General features: G+C 44.0%; 1 protein-coding gene across 2 annotated transcripts in view; it reads left to right on the forward strand.

Annotated features, from left to right (window-relative positions):
* MIA3 (MIA SH3 domain ER export factor 3) overlaps positions 1-22,269 on the forward strand; it is a 348,169-nt gene that overhangs the window by 112,738 nt on the left and 213,162 nt on the right. For both annotated transcript variants that reach the window (XM_085612967.1, XM_085612968.1), the window contains exon 4: positions 6,610-9,586. In XM_085612967.1, the coding sequence (XP_085469093.1) occupies positions 6,610-9,586 (2,977 nt within the window). The remainder of the gene's footprint in view (positions 1-6,609; positions 9,587-22,269) is intronic.

The following is a 22,269-nucleotide window of genomic DNA, read 5'->3' on the forward strand; positions in this document are numbered from 1 at the left end:
TGAGCAATTTGTCCTGTCTACCTGGTACTGGGTCGTATCTACAATCCACAAGCTGTTCTTTAAACATGTCGGATGTCGCTAGTTGGGGTGTACGTTGGAGTGCTAAATCTCTAAGGGTCTGTTTATTTCGCGGCGGGGTGGCAAACATGTCTGTCGTACCTCCTGTAGCACCGTCTGAGGTGCTAGGCACGAAAGGATTCGTTGGGCGTAGGATAGAAATTGTAGATGCGGGAAAAACTGTAGAAATGGACGGACCTGTTGGGACTTGCGTAGGAGTTTGTGGTTGCGGGGGTACAGACGGATGCTCTTGGTGTTGAACACCATCGGCAAGCGGTATGTGTGGTATGGCATTAGCATACTCGGGAGCTACGTCATCTAAATAGGAGGAAAGGAAAACGTCCTTTGCTGTTTTGGGATGTGTTTTTATCGGGAGCAATGGAGGAGTTAAGTCTTTTGGTATTTCCGGGGTAGCCTTAGGTAACCCTTCGGTCAGAAGAGGATACATACCATTCATAAGAGTGTTTCTTTGTCTGTCTACTTGTTCTGATTTTACTCGGTTACCTTCCTCAAGTAATAGATTTTCTCGGATTTTATTTGAATTCTCTCTACCTTTCTCTTCCTGTCTGAGCGCTTTTTCTGTACGTCTATATGATTCTTTACGCCATAATTCAATGGCATCTTTCTGGGACTGTCTGGCTTTCTTTTTCCATAATTCTTCTTCTACTCTCATGATGCAATCTGCATCCCAGGTCCCCGCTGCGGGCCATCTCTGATTTTCTGGCAAATCCTTGGTGTAGTCCACCCATAAATCAAGAAATAATACGGCATCTAGGCCATGCTTATGATACATAAAGTACCCTGGAGTGTCCCTAGGTGGGATGGGAACAGCTTCTTCGAGTACCCCTTTTCTGGTTTTGATCTGTCTTAGTTTCGAAAAGAGCGGCATTTTTAGACCTTATTACTAGAACACACTTTATACAATAAACACAATAATGAACAGTCATTCACACCACAATATATAGAACGTATTAAAACATTTAACACTTAACAGTTTTAACGAACGATGATAACTAATAGAAAACTAGTTACTGACATAATACTGACACTAGATAATACTTATTTATATGCTAGACATACTATATATACTGCTAAACAGTACAGATACACTGCTAAAACAGTGCAGACCGGATTTGTGTACCCAAACCCGTCTTGACCGGCACAGACTATGTGCACGTTAAATGCCTCCCCGGTAATGGTACTCACCGGGTAGCTCGGAACGGAAGGCCTCGGAAACGGAACTGAAACTGGACCGGACTGGACCCGACTTGATTGGACTCGGAACTTCGGAACCTGGTGGGCCTCTGTATACCTCGGATCTTGCTCTCTCAGCTAGGCTCTGGTCGGGATACTTCGCACTTCTCACCGCCTCGTCTGGGTGTGGATCGCAGCCTCAGTCGTCCCCGCTTGGCCGGAGGGAGATACAGGAAATCCTGCAGGTACGCGTTTTTGTCCGTTCAGCTGTGGCAGGAGACCGGGCCTGCAACGCACCGCCGGCGCGTGAGATGAGAAAGTGTCCCTATTCGGGCGCCAATTTATGTGGTAAATATTTAATTACCGGTACTATTTTTTATGCGGTAAAGTCTATTAAGAATAACTCAGTAAATATAAGAGGCAGAATCCGTGGTATTAGAGGTTTTAAAAGGCTTTATTCCTATACAAAGGAATACAATTCGAATTGTAGGCTTTCTATTCCATCACCACGAAAGTTCAGGAAGGAAGGGCATACATTATTGACAGATAATTGGTTTTATAGGAAATGCATTACAGAGGAACAGATGCAAGAGGCGTAACAGCTGATAATACAGATAAACTGTGCATACGTAACTAATAGAGGCGGTCATATGGGCGTAATTTAATAAACGTCATTATACATGATGTCACAAGTGGGTGGATCCATAAAAGAATCCTGCAATGTCAGCAGAAATATTTGGCAGAGATGCGCGCGCAGCCGCATGACGTGTGATTGACGTGCAACTAGAGGGTGAAGGGGACTTGACATTTAGCTCTACATGTGGAGACAAAAGTCTGGGGGTTATGTCAACCTAATCCCAAATCATATCTAATATCCTATGTTTAAAGAACTGTGTTATCCAAAAGGATAGGTCTCTAGAATAGAATCTATTCTATACTGACTGTTAGTGCGTGTACAAGCGTCTAAGTGTCTACATGAGATGCGAGGGGGTAGGAATATTCCATGGTAACGGGGCCTATGAATTACTTGCATGAGGACAGCGAGGCCTGGCCCTTTGCACGGTAGCTGGAGGAATGTTTACCTAAACTGCTAGACAGGAATGCATCGGATGAGGAGCGGAGTAGATAATCTTGAAGGTGAAATACAGTTTTTGGCAGGCAATATGCTGGATCAGGCACCGTTAGCCGCGCAGGGAGTAGGACAAAGTTCATGGATACAGATGCAGGCTCAGACTGGAGCTTTCAGAGGCAGAAGGCAGGAAAAGGCTTGATGACAGAATTCAGGGCCTACTCGCCTGAATCTGTAAAATGTGGAAAGTGAACCACATAAAGTCGGTGGCCTTTCATACTTAGGAATGGAATATCTGACCCATTCATGGCGGATCTGAAAGAGGACATGTTGACGGTGGACGCACATGTATTTGCGTCTTCAAAACTGGAACTGGAGGGAACATACATGTACTTATAGCATGCACATGGAGCCGTTGGGGTCTACGATAGGGGACATAACTGATCACAAAATTCATATTTCCTCACCCTTGGAGTCCACTTCTTTGGCCTGAGTACTAGAGGGAGAGCAGGTCCAATCCCTTAGAGCTCATCTCAGGTTTCAGGCAGCAAGTTCCATCCTCCTATAATTTTCCACAGGTCCAGTAGTGTTCTAAAGAGCATAGTGTGGGTTAAAATATTATGCCCGGCACCAGCTTGTAGGTGTGGATAACTCCTGGATCCTCCCTAACCAATAGAGTAAAAGTGGTCACAGGTAGCCCGACCCACTTTTGCAGTAGTTCCTGTGTGCCCTAATCAATCTGTCCCAGAGTTCCCCTCTATGCCTAGTTCCAAAAAGGCACAACATTTTTTCCCCTGTGCAAAGCCTCTGTGCCCACCCCAGAGGTATGGCCAGGGAAATGAGTAACCCCTCCTGTGTGATCACCATAACCCAGTTCTGGAGGCAGCTCCCATCCCAATGAGATTGGAGCTTGACCTGAATTCTGATTTTGACACCATAAGCCATGGTATTCTTGCTGACAGACTACAGAGTGTTGGAATCTCTGGAACTGCCCTAGCTTGGCTGAAGTACTTCCTCGAGGACAGCACCTTTCAGGTCTTCAATGGGGGCTGTACATCAGAAATCCTTCCTCTAAAATGTGGAGTTCCTCGTTGAGCCTGACTGTTTTTAATTTGTACATGAGGCCACTTTTTGATATCGTCCTCCCCTATGGGATCTTGTTAGTCTCTTACGCTGACAGTATGCAGCTGGTCTTTTCCCTCAGTCCGAGTCAAGAGAACGTGGCCAAGTGGATCAATAGCTCCTTTCTCAAACAGAATGGAGACAAGACTGAGCCGATGATCCTAGGCAACAACTTAAACTCATCCTGGGATCTGGACAGGCCAAGCTGCTTGGGGATCTCCACGTCTCTGAAAACAGCCGTAAAGAGCACAGAAATGTGGCTGGATAAATCTTTCAAGTCGACTCCCAATCAGTACAGCTTGCAACCACCTGCTATGGCATGCTGAGAATGCTCTGGAAAATTCTCCCTTTTCTTCCTTCTACATCAGGTTGGTGGTCCAGGCACTCATTCTTGCTCACATGGATTACGGTAGTTCACTTTACCTGGGAGTTCCCAAGGCCACAATAAGTAAATTGCAGATTGTACAAAGTTCTGCGGCCTGAATACTGTCAAATATCTCCAGACAAGCCTTGCTTTCTCTTCATTGGCTCCCTGTGACAGAGAGAATCAAATTCAAATAACTTTGCATTGCCCACAGGACACTTCTCTGTAAAGGTCCTTGGATCTCCCGTTCCCTGGTATTTCCCTACTCTCCCAGGAGATTGCTGCGCTCCTCAAATGCCTTTTCGGACAAGATTCCCATCATCACAAGGGTAAATTATGGAGGGCGATCCTTCTCTCCCTAAAAATTGTCAAACTAGACTTTCAGAAATCACTTAAGACTTGGTTTTTCCAAGACGAGTCTGTGCCACACTATCAGTGCTGTGATGTCTATGGGTAGCTAAGCACTCTACAAGTGTTGTATAGAATAGAAATACTCAACACTACACTTAGCAGTCTTGGTTTTGGGTGTGCCGTCCTGAAATGGATGCTCTCTTTCCTTTCTAAATGAGTCCAGACTCTCTTGGGCAATTTCATTTTAATCCTTTCTCACTGGAGTGCGTGGTCCCCACACGGCTCGTCCCTGTGCCCCACTCTCTTTAATATTTACATATCCCACCCTTGCAGCCATAGTGAGATCCTTTGGCCTCATGCTAATTTCTTATGCAGACGACACTTGAATTGTCCTTACTATTTCAAACAATTTTTCAGAGGCCAAAATCAACCTGCAAAATTGTGTGAAGGTGGTTGAAGCATGGATGCATACCAACTACCTTAAGTTTAATGCAGATTACATGGAGTTTATTATCTTCAGGATACTATGGGAAAATCTGGACTTCCTACTTGCGGCCAATATTATTATACTACCCTCCGCCACCAGTCAACTCAGCCAGAAGTCTCGGCTTCTTGTTTGACACAACTCTCACTTTCTTGCACCCTGTTTCCAAAATGTGTGGTTGTTGCATTCTCATCCAATGCACTCTGCTAAAAAGTTTCCCCTTACTTCATCTAACTCCAGAAATACCATTGTTCAGGCCCTCGTTTTATCTAGAATGTATTACTGTAATTCCTTGTTGTTAGGTGGCCCCTCTTCTAACCTCGCCCGATTGCAGTTCATCCAAAATGCAGCTGTGAAGCTGTTTCTTTATATACCCAAACAGGCCAGTGAAACCCTCTCTTCACATCCTTTTCTGCATGCACCTTAAAACCTGGCTTTTCTCACAATTACCCTCTCTTCGGGCTTCCTCTCCAGCAATTCTTTCTCCTCAGTGCTACAACTCATTCAGGAAGCTGTGCACTCGGCAGGCTCTTATGCATTCAGTCATGAATAGGTTACATGTGGTCCCACTGGTAAGCAGATTCTATTGTAGCAATGATTACCCCTATTATCCAGGCCAGCTTTTAAACCTATGCAGAAGAATTTCAGAAATTGCTGGAAGTGTTTTGCAAGTTTAGGAGCTGCTCAGAAGAATAGCATAGAGATTGAAATACAGCCTCAGCACCAGAAATAAATAAATGAAAAATACTAAAATCCTGAAACCTCTGTCACAAAATATGAACATGAAGGATTCTAAGTTTTTTTTTTTTTTTAAAGTCTTAATAAAAACAAGGATTGGCAAAGTCACTAGGTCAAGATCTATTGGCTTTGCCGATGTTTTATGCCATTCTGTACAGTATCACAGTTGCTGTACAGCATGGCAAAACAAAAAAACACATGCATGCTTTCCAAAAGGACACAGGCTCTGCTTTTTGTTTACCGCTCTGAGATGGTTTGGTAAATAAACCGAAAGTAGCCCAGAAGCAGTTTTTAAAAATGTAGTGTGAAAGCATGTTGAAACAATTAAGCGGATTAGTGGGTTGGTTCGGTTTGGGGGTTGAAGAACTGTGGGAGCAAGAGGAGAAGCAACTCCAGCGAAGAAAAAAAAACGGTGAAAGAGAGCACCCTGGAGGGGGGAGAAGCATGATGGAGATAGAGCAACACATGGGTGAGAGAGCAATGTGGGGGGAGAAAAGCACGAGTGACAACACATGTACTCTCATGGAGTACTTAAACAAAAAGAAAAAAGTAGTTCTCTAAAAGCGAGCAGAAGAAAATTAGAAGCCAACCGGAGGCTGTGCTCCAGGTGAGGGACACAGACAAGATGGACAGGTTGAAACAAGGAAAGTCATAAAATTGAAAGCAAGCAAATAAGAGTGACAGCAAAACCATCCAGTGGTAAGCAATGGGTCGGCTGCAAGCGCCTGTGTGTTTATGGTAAGCCCACAGTATTTCTTTGAAAATAAGACACCTTGCTCTGTCTGGTAGGCTTGCCCTGAAACAAGAAGAAACTGTGATTTGGGTGTGCAGTTCTGCACAAATTTGATCCTAGTTCTGGTGAGGTGTCTTGCCATATGTTTTTACTTCTTTGTGTTGAATTTGTTTAGAAAAGGATTCGCTGGTTTAACTTTGAATGGAGTCATAATTACCCATTGGGAGTGTTCCACAGTTGAGACATCATGGATTGTTAAGACGGGTGAAATGGCCATAATTTATTAAGGGACATCTGTTAAGTTTGCCTCATAGTTTAATGATGGCATGGTGCAAAATGATACAAAATACCATGCTAAACTTGCTATTTCCCTTGAAATAAACACATTTAGGAATAATCAAATAATTGTTATAGAAAGGTCACCACTTTGAATGTTGCTTGTCACTCGTATAATTTTGTCGTAAGCTAATTTTGTTTTTCTCTTTTGCCTTTTTCAGGAGACCGATTTTGTATGTTTTGATGCAGGAAAAGATAATTTTGATAATTATAATGTCGATGATCTTTTAAGCAAAATTGAAGAAAATGAAAAAAAGAAAGAAGAATCAGAAACTAAAACAGAAGACACCGTCCAAACAGGAAGTGACCCTGAACCCAAATCAGAACTAAAAGAGGAAACTGAGACCAATACAATTGAAGAGGAAATAACTGAGAAAAAGGATAATGTTCTAGCAAATGATGAGCTTGGAGGTCGCAGAGATGAAACCCTAAGCAGTTTGGTTAAAGAAACACTAAAGCAACAGAAAGATGGTTTAGTCTCTGAAACCACGGACAATACAGAGAAGTCTCCAGATACAAAGATGGATGATTACTCTATAGAGAGCCCAAAAGATCTTTCTCAGGAAGATGAAGTACAATATTCCAAAGACATCCCACAAGTGCCTGCTGGTGAGATATCCAGTAGGAATCCTGTTCCTCATGATGATGATCTTCTGGCAAAGGGGAAATCGGAGGATTTCAAGTCTTACACTCTTTTAGAACAAGAAACGTATGCTGACCTTAAAACCCAGATTGGTACAACTGCTGATGCTGTTGTGACCGATGATGAGATGACCAAACATGTTACTTCATTGGACGACTCTGATGCTGATGAAGATGAAAACTACTATGAAGAAATGCAACCGGAAGAAGAGGATGAGCATTTAACAGAAATTCCATTGTTGCCGTATGAGCAGGAGTCTATTCTAGTGAGCAAGGAATCGTTGGAGCCGGACCCTTCTGAAGAAGAGCCTGTTGATGTCCCTGAAACAGAGCCTTCGCAAACCCAGCTCAGCACAGAACCCGACACAAAAATAGCAAGTGAAGCTGCAGAGACTAAAACCAATGAAGATAATGAAGCCAAGAGAGATGGACAATTACAAACCTCTTGGGGTGACACGATATTTGCCATTGTTAGTGGTGGGGAACATACAAAGGAAGTCACAGATCTCGATGGAATAGATTCTGATGAGGATGAGGAAGAAGGCTATGTCGTAGAGAACAGTGATGTACATGACAGTGACATGAATTATTTACTTGATATGCAAGAAACAGACAATGAAGAAAAGGAAAGTACAACAGATGAAGACCTAGAAAATTTTATTGACAAATTTCTTTTAAAAGAAAGCATGCACAATGAAGACGAGGATAAGCTAGATGATGTTGAGCCTGAGAAAAAACAGGTTGAATCTCAAGATTCATTAAATGAGGAAAAGTTAGATGGGCATGAACGAGTAGGTAAAATGGAGGAAGATGTTGGTGACTCTCCAGAAGGTGACATAGATCCATCACAACCAACAGAAGAACACATCAAGGTTTTTAAAAAGAACATTGATCAGCCAGAGATACTACCTGTTAATACAGCAATCAACAATACAGAGCTGGAGAATGAAAATGAACACATGAAAGTTGAAGATGACAAACTAAAAGAAACATCAGTTCTGGAACAAACATCAGAGCAAAAGTTGGTGGGTGTTGAGCAGCAAAAACTTGAGAAACTGCAAAATGCAGCTAAGATAGAATCTGATAGTGTCATTCTTATAGAGGAGTTATTAAAACCTGACGGTGGTGCTGTAGCAAAGGAAAGTGAGAAGACAGATGTGTTTGATGAAGTAAAAGATGATTTTGATCATTTGGAAACAGTCAAGCAAGAACCTGCAGCTGAGGAGGAAGACCATGTTACAGAGACTCTCTCACAGAGGAAAGGTGCCCCTCATAGTGACATCAAAGCAGATGCAGGTCAAGATACACAGGAGGGAGTTGAGGCTGTGGGAAATGGGAAACTAATTAAAGTGCCCACAATAGAAGGAGAAACCATGAAAATAATGTCAACAATTGAGAAAAGGACCATACAAGAAGTAGATGGTGAAAATGACGAAATACCGCTCAGTAAACATAATGATACAGTAAAAGATGAATCGGATAATGAAACATTAGATGGACGTCCTACACTTAAAGATGATGAAGATTTTGAGGAGACCAATGAACTCTTGGAAGATGAAAATGCAGCACATGCACTTCAGTCTGAACAGGTTCTTAAAAAGACTGAAAGGGATCCTTTGGCAGGAAAAGAGGCGGCTTCAGCATTCAACACAAGAGATGAGCAGAAAACTGTTCATGAAACTACATCAAAGGACGATCTTGGTGCAACATCTGACATGACTGAAACCTTACATAATCTCCTAGACTCAAAGGTGACAGAATATGGAGAGTTGTCAAAGACCATAGATGATGTGCAAAAAGAAGAGAGCAAGAGCATTGCCTCACAAGTGAAACCACCTGCAGCTGGTTTTGAAGGTGGAGATGCCAAAATCTCAACAGATTCAGTCATTCATAGTAGCATTGGGAGAGAGAGAGTGGATGATGCAGATGGCGAGCCAGTGCCAAAGAGTAAGGATGTAGAAGAGACAGCACAGGAAATGTTGAAGGATCAAGACAGTCTCTTGTTGGAAGAACAAAGAGGACATGAGCTGCAAAAATCTAGTGGTATCAACAATACAGAACTGGAACCAGAGTACAGCGACTCTGTGAAAGAACTCCAAGTGATGAGGAATTACCTAGAGGAGAAACAAATAGAACGATTTAAGAAATATCTTGGACAGCCAAATATCCTGCAAGTGGAAGCTATGCTCCATGATTTGGAGTCTGAGTTACAACAAGCTCGGAGGGGCAACCAGGTACAGGATGACATTGAAAAAGCCCTTGATCAGATTCTAGAGACTTCGGAAACCACTGTTTTTGGGTTTGTTGAAAAACTGCTAGATGAGAGGGAAGTAGGACATGAAGAGTTATTGGAAAAAGAGCATAGCATTTTTGATGATGAAGCCGTTTTGTTGGATGATCTTCAAGAAGTGGCCTATCGTTTACGACAGAAATACTCTACAATTGTAGAGAGAAGACCCCTGCCAACCGAAATTCGAACATCTGATATGGACTCAGGTACACAAATAATAGTAACATTTAAAACAGAACAGCAATTTAAGACTACAGTTGTTGCCTTTGCCCATGGGTCTTGACATACAAACATGGAATATTGCAAAATAATTAATGTAGTAGTGAAAAGTGTAAATGCTTGGTAGATGAAAATATGATCTTACCCGAAAAACAATAATCGATGTACCTCTTCAGTGCTGATCCTCAAATCTGCCAATCCTTGCAGTTCCAAGCCTGAATTTCATAATTTTCATTTTAATTCTATAAAGGCTCTTATTTGACCTCTATTGTCAACTACATCGACCGTTTATAACTAGATTGTTTAGCTTATATTATAACTTGATTCTGCAGCTTGTACATATTCATAGTAGAAACACTGTAGTATTCAAAACTAGTGGGTATATTTATAGTTTATTGCATGTGGGCATCCACCAAAAATATGCAGATGTCCCATCCTCCTTATTTTAGAATTCATACATCTGCTCAAGTACAAATGACCCTCAAAGTCACACTAATAGTATAACAATAGTATAACCTAAAATAGCTCATACACTTACACTGTGAAAAATGGAACTGCAATGCATGAACCATTGTGTAGTGTTGGTGAAGTCAAAGGGGAAATGGAAAGTGCACCAAGCCAGCTGCTACAAAAGCTGGAGAATGAGCCATATAACCCACAAATGTACTGTTATTGAGCACACTAAATAGTCATGCACTGATGATCCTGTAAGCATATTTACTTGTTGCTATTCTCAAAGCAACTTTTCGAAAGCTGAAATTGGTGCAACTAACACAGAAAAATTGCCTAGTTCCAAATTGTGATCTATAATTTGGATGCTCTCCATCTGCATATAAGATGTTTGTATCTATGCATTAACATATAACAGATGTATTCCTTTTCATGGAATCGCTGCCCCACAACAAGCAGGGGGGTGAGTTGGTATGTCTGTCAATTAGTTCATTGCTAAAGAGAGTACCAGTGATGCCATCTATTAAAATATTCTAATTTGCTTATCCCCAAAAGTTTTTTCTTTGGCTGCATAGTGTACCTTGATGTACCAGCACCAGCTAGTACTGGGGATAAGCCACTGTACACAGTATAAACGTAGGTTTTCAGAGTTGTGTTTAGGGTTAAATGATATAGGCCATTGGTGCCATTTCACCCTCCGTTTATTTTGAAAGAAAGGAATGTGCATATCATATTATGCATTGACCCAGCCAATGGCTAAATAAAGACCGTTTGTTTGAGGGGGGGTGTGGGGGGAGGTATTTCCCACTCCGTCTGAGGGTGGCACCTAGTCACTCAGAGTGAGGAATGCTTTGCCTGTCAGTGTGCTCTATGGGCCTGATGGACTATTATCCCATTTGCAAAAATTAGTCTCAATTTGTGCACTAACTTTTTGCGAATCAATGGTATATTCGACCTGTGTACTAATAGGTTGGTTCACAAAATACTGAATCACAGAATGACCTACCTAATTAATAATCATAAAGCAGGTCGCAGTTTGCCGACACGTAATTGGTTGCAGTCATGGGGATGGTGACCTGTAAAAGATAGCAGACTGCCATCCCTACGATTGCTTTCCAAAATTGAACTTTAAAAAAAAAAGGGGGGGATCCCGTGTTCTTTTACGGAACCAGAGCTGCTTTTTTATACAAGGAAAACACTGTTTTGGAGAACTTCAGGGGGCATTCAGGGGTCCCTTGGACCACTGTCTACTCCCCCCAGACTGCCCACTTGATTCAGAAAGGGGTAGGGGTCAGTTTAGGGTCCCTTCTCTTTTTTTTGAATCTGCTAGCCCATCTCAGTTGTGATAAAACCATTGGTGAGTTACCGACCATCAAATAGGAAAGACCTGAATTCTGAAATAATTTCCAGACTGATAAAAGGGCTTTTGCACATAATGAAAGTACTTTGAGGATCAGAAACTCTGTAGTTTTGCCAGTTGCATGGTTTACATTGGCAAAAGGGCTCTGTACACCAAGCCCTATATCCTCTCCCTTTCATGGCGCCAGGTTTTTCCCCCCATAAGATTTCACCATCGGGGTGGGATGGATCGGGATGGGGCATGTTTTATGACAAAGGCAAATGGTTGCCTTGGTCATGGGTTCCAAAATGGGTGGCACATATCCAGAGGAAAACATGTGGTCGCTGTATAACAAAATCTGTTTCTGAGGCTGGCAGAGGCAGCAGAGGATACAGAGAGCCCCACTCGATGTAAACTTGCACAAAAATTGGTGAACAGAAGAGGCAATAAACTCTTACCCATTAGTTACTCTCATACCTCAGAAGACAAATAAAGATTACCTTGAGCTATCTACCTTTTCTCCTCTACTCCACGCATTTTGTGCTACTTTTCGTACGGTCAGCAATATTTTCTACACAAGACGTGCACATAGCTTAAGAGAGGGGCAAAATCAGCCTAAAGGAACAACATGCTCAATTACACATTCCTAAAGGATTCACTGTAAGGGAAAGGTGTACCAGTAACACCCCTGCTGATGCACGCCGCTCAACTTAACACCGGCATTCCTTTTACTCCCCTGCTGTAGACAGTCGCACTAACCAGCGACTCCACAGCTATGAGTCACTGGGGGCCGTCTGCAGCGAGTTTGGGCACCTCACCATACTCAACACCATACAACCATGGTGTAGCATCCAGGAGGACCGCCCTTTTAGGAGGGTCCACTACAGCCATTAATGCATAGGGTCCATCACCAACATGTGTCCGCACTATGCAAGATGCCGGGCGACATGGTCTTCCTCTCGCCACCCTTCGGCAACCCGAGTTGCTAGTACAAACCAGGTTATTTACCAGCTACCTCGGCTACCACCCTTATCTGCTGCACCACAGCCTCCCATCTGAGTGGCTGATAACCACCAGACTCTATTCTAGTAACCTTGGCCACCGGCTATATGTTACACAGGCACTTACACATTCTACGCAGGCCACAGGGAATACATGCACCGGTCAGGCGCCGGTATGGCCTTGCAGCCTACCACTGCCTACATCCTTGGGGTTACACATAGTGTTGGTTACTATTACAGCGTCAGCGTACGTAGTTCCACAACGTTGGCGACCTGACTATTGCTAGCAGCACCCCCCGAGGTACCCGGGATAAAGGGCAACAGTGTCCGCCCATCACCACTGACCATCACATGCGGGCATACTAACTTTAAGACTCCCGTGCTGCCACCACCCTGGAACCAATTATGGTACTGCAACCAACTCAAACCCCACAGCCATGTAATTTTACTTCCACAGGTTTCCTCCTTCGCTTAATTATCGATTATCCTGGCCTTTCACGGTTGGGGCAGTCACATTCCTCAAATGAGGTGAGTTTGTCTGTTGGGTGGAAAAGAGGGACACATGCGGTGATAGAATGCAAAAAGGGAAAACCATCACTCCCCTTGGCGAGACTATTCACCACCAGTAAATGTACTGTCACTTGGCTTCGCCACACGATACTTTGCTTTGAATGACAGAATGAGTAAATGTATCTGTTGCAGCGTGGAATGTCAAATCCTCCCTTCGTCACAGACCAAATATCGCAATAACACATGAACTCAAATACATTCATTGGTGGGGCCCATAACACCAACACTCACACTTCATTGATCTGCTTTCCCGGGAGGGATAAGTTTCCATACGCTGACATGAAAGGAATATCTTTTCACCTAAACCCTAATATGCACTAAATACCTTTATTAGCTTCAAACCTCGTGATATTCCCCTCATTTGGCGATGAATCCGTTAGTTGGTTTTGTAATTTGGTAAATCAATTCTTTTATTTATGCTCTTCTCTTAATCTAATTTCAAAAAAACAACTCAACACATTTGTCTATTAACCTCTTTGCTGCGGCGCAAATTCCGCCGCAGCGCTCCCGCAGTGCTGGCATTCCGATCGCAGGCGTGGTCATGACGTCTCCCGGCCGTCGTCCGCACACGCCCATCGTGACTCATGACGGCCGGGAGACGTCATGAGCACGAAAGAGGTTAATCAAAGCATCGTTTATCTAATTAAATTGCAAATTGTAGAAAATAATCATCCAAACCGCAGAACATCATATTTACCTAATCTGACTATTAGTCGTCCTCTAAGTCAGTCAAGTCGTGGAAAAATCTTTAAATTCATCAAAGTCAGGCCGCAATTCAGTCTCTCAAAGATTCAGGATAACAGCTGTCCAGCAGTGTCACCGTCCTCTCTGTCAGCATAACGTCAGGAAATTCGCAGCAAGACAAATCGAACGAACAAACTCACTATTCTACCATCTTTTATAAGGATTTTAATGTCAAAATGTATCAAAAATGAGTTTTAGGCCGTCCTGATTGGTGTATTTGCGGTCGTCCGGTGAAGTTCTCACATAGTCTTTTCGATTAAGTCATCACACTTGCTGGTTCCGGTTTTAAAGACAGTCCTTTGTTTTGTGGTCCTGGCAACTCTCCCAGTACGACCTTGGTTGGTACATCTTGCCTAGGGTCAGGACGAGGCCATTGTTGCTGGCGGTGGCGCAGGCGCACTTCACCCAAAACCTCGTGGAACTGTAGCAGTCACGTCGTGCGTCTCAGTCAGCCATCTTTTACTTAGGCCCAAATGGTCAACTTAAGTAAAACAAACACAAAAAAGTAATTAAAACATTGAAATGGCTAATAAAATGTTAAACCCTCACTAATTCCCCTATGTGTAAGTAATTATGTAGCATAATAGCAACATTCAAAGCGTTTATATTCACCCAGTGATGTCATCTGGTGCAATTTACAATTACGTCACAAAAGCAACATATATCATGCAATATTCTAATTTTCTACCATTAGTAGGCGTACATATATTAGAATACAATTAGTTAGCCATGCAAAATGCAAATCCCACGTGTAATTCTTTTGTTAATATAATTGGTGTGTTATCACTTCAAACGGATTAATAATATTACAATTAATAGATTATTCGGATTAATATAAACATGCAGAATGGGGGGTATACAACATTTTGTACTACCTGCTCCAGCATATCTATGAAGTATCTCCGTGTGGCACGCCACATAATACAGTACTACAACGTGAAAAAACTGCAACATCACGTTGCTTTAAATTCCATGTACAATTGAGTAACAAATTTGCCTTTTGAATCCGAACTGTTTTATCTTTTGCTAGGTTTTCACACCCGACTTCCCCTTGTCTGTTTTAGTCCTCCCTCCCCTATCCTTCTTCCACTTACTTTTTTCCTTGTCAAGGACTCCTAAGTAATGGGACCTGACAACGTAAACAACGTTTGTTTGTGTTTACTCCTCCAGGTGCATGTCCACAAGAAGGTAGAACAATTTTAACCTCTCACACTTTCATTCTTTTGGGATTACCTTCAAATCCAGACTACAAGGGAAGTTACTTTTGTACAATACCCCGGAATAGCCTTCCCCTTGGGTAGTAGACGTATCCTAGGTCCTGAAGAATTGCCTAGATCCGTTTGGACACTATAGGGCAAGAAACATGTCGACCATTCACACACCGTACACACTTATCTAGACCGAAGTGCGTATAATCTCCCCCACTTCAGTCCACGACGCTAGTCGTTTCTTACAAATAGCACAAGAATCCAGAGAATAAAATTACCCTTGGAGTTTCTTGTAGCCATTTTTAGATCACGAGCACTTTCGTTCACTTTTACTCACCACACACAAGCTGCCTCATAACAACTAGCTTCACGATGGCAAACAGAAAAGAACTGCAGCAAAGAGCCCCCCTGCGGGCCCTTTGGGTATTGCAGCGCCGGCCCAATGAGGAGCTGCCCTATGATGAGGCATGACACCCCTCGGGCTGTGTGAGGGCCCTTGCTCCCTTATTGGAATACTCCCAGTGTGATTACGCACTCTCTATCTAGCGCCTGGACATTACACCATTCCCCTTTTTTAACCCCCTTTTCCAATCCCCCCCGCCCACCCCCCGCAGGAACTGCACACTCCAGTGATTTGCACTATTGATTGGGGCCTGTATGCGGGACCTCCCAAGCCCTTGTCCCTCACTGTGAGATTGACAAGATGGATATTGGCACTTCAACAGACACTGTTCATTTTGTAGAAGAAGGGAGAGAGAATCGGCGATTCATTCAGCTTCCATGAGGTTATAGTTTTAATCAAAAGGGGGAATGAATCCCATTTCTTAGTGTTCCAGGGTCTTTAGGTTTCCTCCGAAGACCCTCATTTACTCTAACGTGGGGTGGGGTGTATATTGGTTCTCCGCCCTTCTAGTTAGGTGAATTGCGTCATCATTGGGTCCTTTTCCGCCAGAGTTTCCAGTTCTCTAGGCGATCTTCAATTCCTTCACCTGGAGGGAGACCATCTGGTTTATGACATTTGTGAGAGATAGGTGAGTCATACAGAAAAAAGGTGGATTTAAAAATGCGAATGAAGAATGGTGCTCAGGTGGATGTTAGTGGTCCACGGCACCTGGTGTAAGATCATGATTGGTCAACATGTTTCAGCCCTAGTTTGCCCTTGCGGGTCAGGGGGGCTCCTTCAGGACCAGGGTGGGTGCAACTTCTTGATAGAATCGCTCTTGTAGACTGTACCTATAACTTTTTTAGGAGACTTCTGTGGCTCCTTCGGGCAGGGGAGGGGGAATACCTTTGTGGTGCTTCCTGCGTGACAGAAGTCTCCTAAAAAAGTAATAGGTACAGTCTACACCTATAACACTGTCACAGTTTGAGAAAATGAGTTCGGTTTTTATTGTGGGTAATGCCTGCGGATGAGTAGGTGTCTCCACCTAAGGTTCAGTCAGTTTTAGGGCGATGTGCTCCCTGTGTATTGAGGTTGTGGGCATTTTAGGACTGTACATGGGGATGCAAGGAGAGAGTTGTCAGGTCTGTAGTTTTACTGTTTCTTGTTGTTGACAGCATTTATTAAATTCTTTGTGCAGATTGTGAATCTGTAATGTATACAGGGAGCAATTGTTGGGATAATGGCAGATGCAGTGCAGGATATAATTCCTCACCTGGAATGTTAATGTGCTAGGGGATAAGATTATGTAAAGTGTCGTGAAGCACTCAATATAGATTCATGGACCCACTTCAGAGGCACCAATGGTTGCATACTGGGGAGAAGCCATTATACGACTTGGGCCCTCTCTGCTTTTAGATCGGGCTCCGGAGAATTGCCAGTCTGATTAAGAACTCTTTCTGACCCTTTTTGTGGTGTGACACAAGTGGTTAAACCCCAAGAGCTGCTATGCTTTAGCCCCCGATCTTTGTGACGGGGAAAGATTGGTCTTTCTATCAATATGCCCCACACCACAGCAACAGGCTGTCACATTAGAAAAGATTGACCCCTCGCCAATGCCACTTCCTTAAGTGGTTTCAATATTGGGAGAGGAACATGAATTTTGTAATGGATGAAAGAGTTGACAGATCAAGGGTTTGTATTAGTGTCAAAGGGAACCTCACTGCTGGGGCACTTAACGTTTAATTTAGTCATGTTCCAGGTTAGGATCCTTCTGGAAAAAGGGTGCATGACTTCATAGGTAAGATGGTGCAGTTCCAGAAAGAGAAAATGGTGAAACTCAGCTTTTGGAAATTTGGAATGATGGGGTACCATCAAGTACCTAAATCGCTTCTGTAATACAGATTTAATGGAGGGGAGGTGGTATTTGGGCAACAATATTATGGTGTAGATCAGATCATTGCATTGTGAGTTTCTGGAAAACTAATATGAATAAGTGCATGGCTGCAAATAAATTTGTTTACAAGTAGGGAAGGCACTCAGAAAAGTTTGACAATATATGGGGTCTATAGATTGGATGCGCTTCAGAGGTCTGAGACTGTCTTTTAATTAGGGATGGAGAGATCTGTATCTGCATGTAGGAAAGTGGATTAATATTTAGGGTGGGCCATTGTCTACCTCAAGGAATAATGACACTAAATTGTCAGGGTGAATCCCAAAGTCACTAAATTATACTGAGCTCAACCCCTCTGATAGCTATGTCACAGAGCAGAGAGGCTTAACATAGGGCAATGTGTAAAGTATTTATGCATTACAAAAAGAGTTATAAAGTCAAAACTCCAAACAATAAACAACCCAAATTAAAAAATAGAGTAAAATGTTTTAAACAAAATACTGCCAGTGTGACAAAAATACAATAAGGAGAACGGGAGAGAAGAATTTAAACAGTTTTAAGTAAAAATAGTGACACTATTTACCAACAGTAGTCTATGGTCGCAGTAGACCTGGACCTAGGTGCGATTTCAGGCCAACCGTGATGAAGTGTGAGTCGAATACCCCAATCAGTTTATCCCAGTTGATGACTTTACCGTCTGACTTTGTCTTTTTCTATGGCGCTTAAAATCCCCCTGCAGGGCAGGCCTGAAGCTGTTTATGATTAAGTTGCGTTTAAAGTGGGCACTTTTGCCACAAGGTCTTCCTGACAGCTCTTGGTGGTCTTGGACGTCGTCACAGGTCCCAACTTTTCAGGGTTTCTGGAGCAGTTCCTCTAGGCCACTCCCAAGGCTCTCAGCACCTCAGAGGCAGGACTTGGAGGCAAGGACTCACTCCATCAGAGGCCACCAGCACGGTCAAGTCCAGGTCCGGTTGATACTGGTCACTTCAGAAAAAAGGCCTCGTACAGCTTGTTGTGTCCCTGTAGGCACACAGACGGTCCGCCAACTGTTTTTTCGAATCTACTTTTGTTGTCCTGGGCACAGGAGGGAGCAGATCCATTCCTTTAGGGCTAGGCTCAGGTCACAGACAGCAGGTTCAGTCCTCTTCTGATCTTATGCCAGTAGGTGGAGGTGACTCCTGGACACTCCCTAGATACCGTTGAAAAAGTTCCCCACTTTTCAGCAGTTCCTATTTGCCATACTGCAAACAATCCCATAGTGCCCCTCCTAAAATGCAAGACAGGGAAACCCTTTCTGCCTCGTGAAGAACTCCTGTGCCCAGCCAGAGGTGTGGTCAGGGAAATGAACAGTCCCTTTCCATGTGTCTATGCAAAACCAGATCTTGGAGTAGCTTCCCTGTCACTGGGTCAGAGCCAGTCTAGCTGTTGGAAGCCTCGGGGACACATGCTTTCCCTTCTTCAGGTCTCTCCTTACACTAAACTATAAATGGCAAGCCTCTCCTCTATCCTTTTCAAGTTAATGATGTTCAGGTGCCCACCCAGACTGTCTTTTCTGGGTTGATAGGGATCATATGCTCTTAGGCTTCACACCTCATTAAGCTCAACCACTTTATATGCAGATGCTGATTAGCAAATTAGCCTCCAGGAGCTTTATGCCTGGAAAAGATCACTTGAAAAATCTGTTTATTGTTTTACAGCTTACAGGCAGGCACCAGGACTCAATTAACCTTGACCATATCATAAAGCAGTAGGCTAGACCAGAGGAGCCGTACCGTGAAACATGGGGACCTCTCACCCGACAGTCAATGGTTTCAATGACCAAGTGTTAATAATACGAACCCCAGTACGATACACAATATCATGCTTTGGTATGATAGGTCCAGTGGTATAGTGCACAGAGTCTACACAAATCCGTCAGGATACTTGCGGTTACAGATAATAAAATGGAACATAAACAGGAGGCAGAACGTCTAGAACCCCCAGCAACCAAGAACAGCAGCAGAGTCCGACCTGCAAACATATAATTCACATTATTTCCCCAGCCCCTCCCCCCCCACCCCCCAAGCACCCCCCAAACAATCAGTCCCACATAGGAAACCTGATATTGTCCACCCTGGGCATCAGTCATTGCGCAGCTGTCTACTTGGCAGGCTAAATGACCGCATGCACACGCTCCACCATCTCCGGGGACACCCCTCCCTCCTGGGCAGTGTGTCTCTCCGCCGTGTCCCCCTCAAACCACGTCAAGGCCTGCAAGAGACCTTCCCACTGTGTTGTGATATGTGTCCTCCGAAGTCCCAGTGTTTCCTCCCTCAGGAGAGCTATGCCTTCCGCTTTGGCCCATGCCTGGAGTGAAAACCACCATGCCTGTGTGTGTGGTGGGTCCGGTGCCTTCCAGTGTTTGGTGAGTAGCCATTTAGCCACCACCAACCCCAAGTCAAGGAAACGGGAGGTGACTTTCATGGCTGGTGTTCTGCGGAATAGGTGTAGTAGGTAGACGGGCCACTCAAATGGTATGGTGCGGCCTGTGCATATATGTAGCGCCTCGTGGACTGACTCCCAATATGAGCGCAGCTTGCGGCAACTCCACAGCATGTGGACCAGCCCAGTTCCCAACTCCGCACAGCGGGGGCAAGCCGCATCTATGCGGTGGAAGTATCTATTAATTATTTCGGGTGTAAGGTACGCCCTGTGGAGTATAAACAGTTGTATCTGGCGGAACCGCATGTTGCGGGGTACGCGTATTGGGCTCTGTAGTATCTTGCCCCATTCCCTGTCGTCCAGTGGCCTCCTCAGGTCTATCGCCCATTTGCGGCGAAGCGGTTCTAGGCTGATCGTCGCGTGCGTGCGTAGGGAGGCCGCAAACCACCGTATCAAGAATGCCTGGAAAAGATCACTTTATAAAAGTTACTGTTAGACCTGGCATCCTTGGTGTGGCGTCCCGTTGTCTTTTTGCCTCTGCCCACAGTATTTTTGATTGTATGCTGGACTTCGTTTTTGCTGGTTTAGGTGCTCTGGGCATTTTACCACGGCTGATCAGTGCTAAAGTGCAAGTGCTCCCTGTGTAAATTATTATTCTGATTAGTTATGCATGATTGGCATGTTTGGTTCACTGGAAAGTCCCTAGTAAAGTGCACTGTGTATGCCTAGAGCCTGTAAATCAAATGCTACTAGTGGCCCTGCAGCACTAGTTGTGCCAACCAACGAGTAGGTAGCCCTGTAAACATGTCACAGACCTGCCATTGCAGTGTCTGTTAGTGCCGTTCTAAACTGCCATGTCGACCTGGCAAGTGCACCCACTTGCCAGGCCCATGTCAGCCCTTTTTCTACATGCAAGGCACCCCTAAAGTAAGCACAAGGAACCGCCCTGGGCAGGGTGCAGTGTATGTGAATGGTAGAACATGTGCTGGTGTGTTTTACATGTCCTACTAGTGAACTACTGCCAATTTCGTTTTTCACTATTGCAAGGCCTATCTCTCTCCTAGCTTATCATTGGAGCTGCCTTGTAACCTTTTAGAAGTGTAACTTTCAATTGGAGTTTGGGCTCCCTGAGTTCAGAATTAAAAAACAGAATTGAAAAACAAATCTTTTAGGGAAGTTGTTTTTTAAATTGTGTGTTTGGACATGCCACTTTTAGAAAGTAGGCATTTTCTTGCTTTACCATTCTGTGGCTCTGCCTGCCTGTGGACTCATTGTCCGGTCTAGGCTGACAGGGGCCTTTTGTGCATTCCCTCTAGACAGTCATACAAAGGGAGCTTAGGTGTGTCCTACATATCCTGATGAGCTATCACTGGGCTGATGGGTCTTCCTGAGCTAGAGTGGTGGGAGGAGTTGTCACTGACACCTGAATAGAGTTGTGCCTGTGCTCTCACAATGCTGTCTCCACCCCCCTGGACTGTGTCTGGAGCTGAGGCCAGACAAAAAAAAAACTTGTAAACAACAAAGACTTTCTTTTGAAGTATGCCTACTTCAAAAGCCAAATGAGGTATAGTATTGGACCTAAAACCCCAGACTTTTGGAACACTTCTGGATCAAGAGGAACCTCTGCCAAGCAGAAGAGCTGACGAGCTGTGAGGAGGAGTACTTCCCCTTTTATGTATGTTGCTTTGCTGGGTTGGCTTACAGTTGCTGCTTCTGCTTGGGAGAGGAAAAGGAATGGACTTTGCTGTATATCCTGCTTCTGAAGCTTCTCCAATGGCTTATGTGGGCTTGCCTCCTGTTAAGAAGTCTCAGGGCCATCAGAGACTTCATCTGCAGCATCCCTGAACTCCGCTGCTGGGAGTTCTGACCTGCCTTGTGGTGCCAATTCCAGTTCTGGGCCCTTGGAGGATGATTTGCTGCTTCTACTGATGAAAATCGATGCAGATTCTGCCCGTGGCCGAAGAAACCGCCACAGCCTGGGTTCAGCACACTGTGTCTTCAAAGTCCGAGACCACCACACTGACTGCTCCGCAGGCCGTGATGTACGGTTGAAGGAATCAACGCATCACCTATCTGCGGCTGTGGGAATCAATGCATCGCCTGTTTTGCTGCTGCATCGACCCGCAGCGGCAGAATTTTCCACGCATCGCACCTGTGCGGCAAGTCTTCGTCGACATTGTCCAGGAGTAAGGATCGTGTCGGAAATTTGATGCTTCACCTCCGTTCGCAGAAGGAAATCAAGGAAATCAACGCATCACCTCCCATGAAAGCAAGGAACCGATGCACCACCTCCTATGCACCGCACCAAGGAATCAACGCATTGCTTCCTCTGGCAGTAAGGAATCGGCACATTACCTCTCCTGAGCAAGGAATCAACGCATCGCTGTGTTTTCGGTGCTCATATCCACAGCACCTGTTTTCGCTATGTAATTTCGATGCAAACCAGGTACTTTGTACAAAAAGTGGCGCATCCATAGTTATTCTATGAACTGAACTATTTTAAACCTTTTAAGAGTAATATCTTTGCTTGTGTATGTTGGATTTTTGTCTTGCTTGGTTTAGATAAAGATAATTTTTTCTAAACTGGTGTAGTATTTTCACTGTGTTACTATATATATTATGTACACATAGTTTACACATTGCCTCTCAGATAAGCCTGACTGC

Source organism: Triturus cristatus, chromosome 6 (genome assembly GCF_964204655.1).
Source record: "Triturus cristatus chromosome 6, aTriCri1.1, whole genome shotgun sequence".
NCBI classification, from domain to species: Eukaryota; Metazoa; Chordata; class Amphibia; order Caudata; family Salamandridae; genus Triturus; species Triturus cristatus.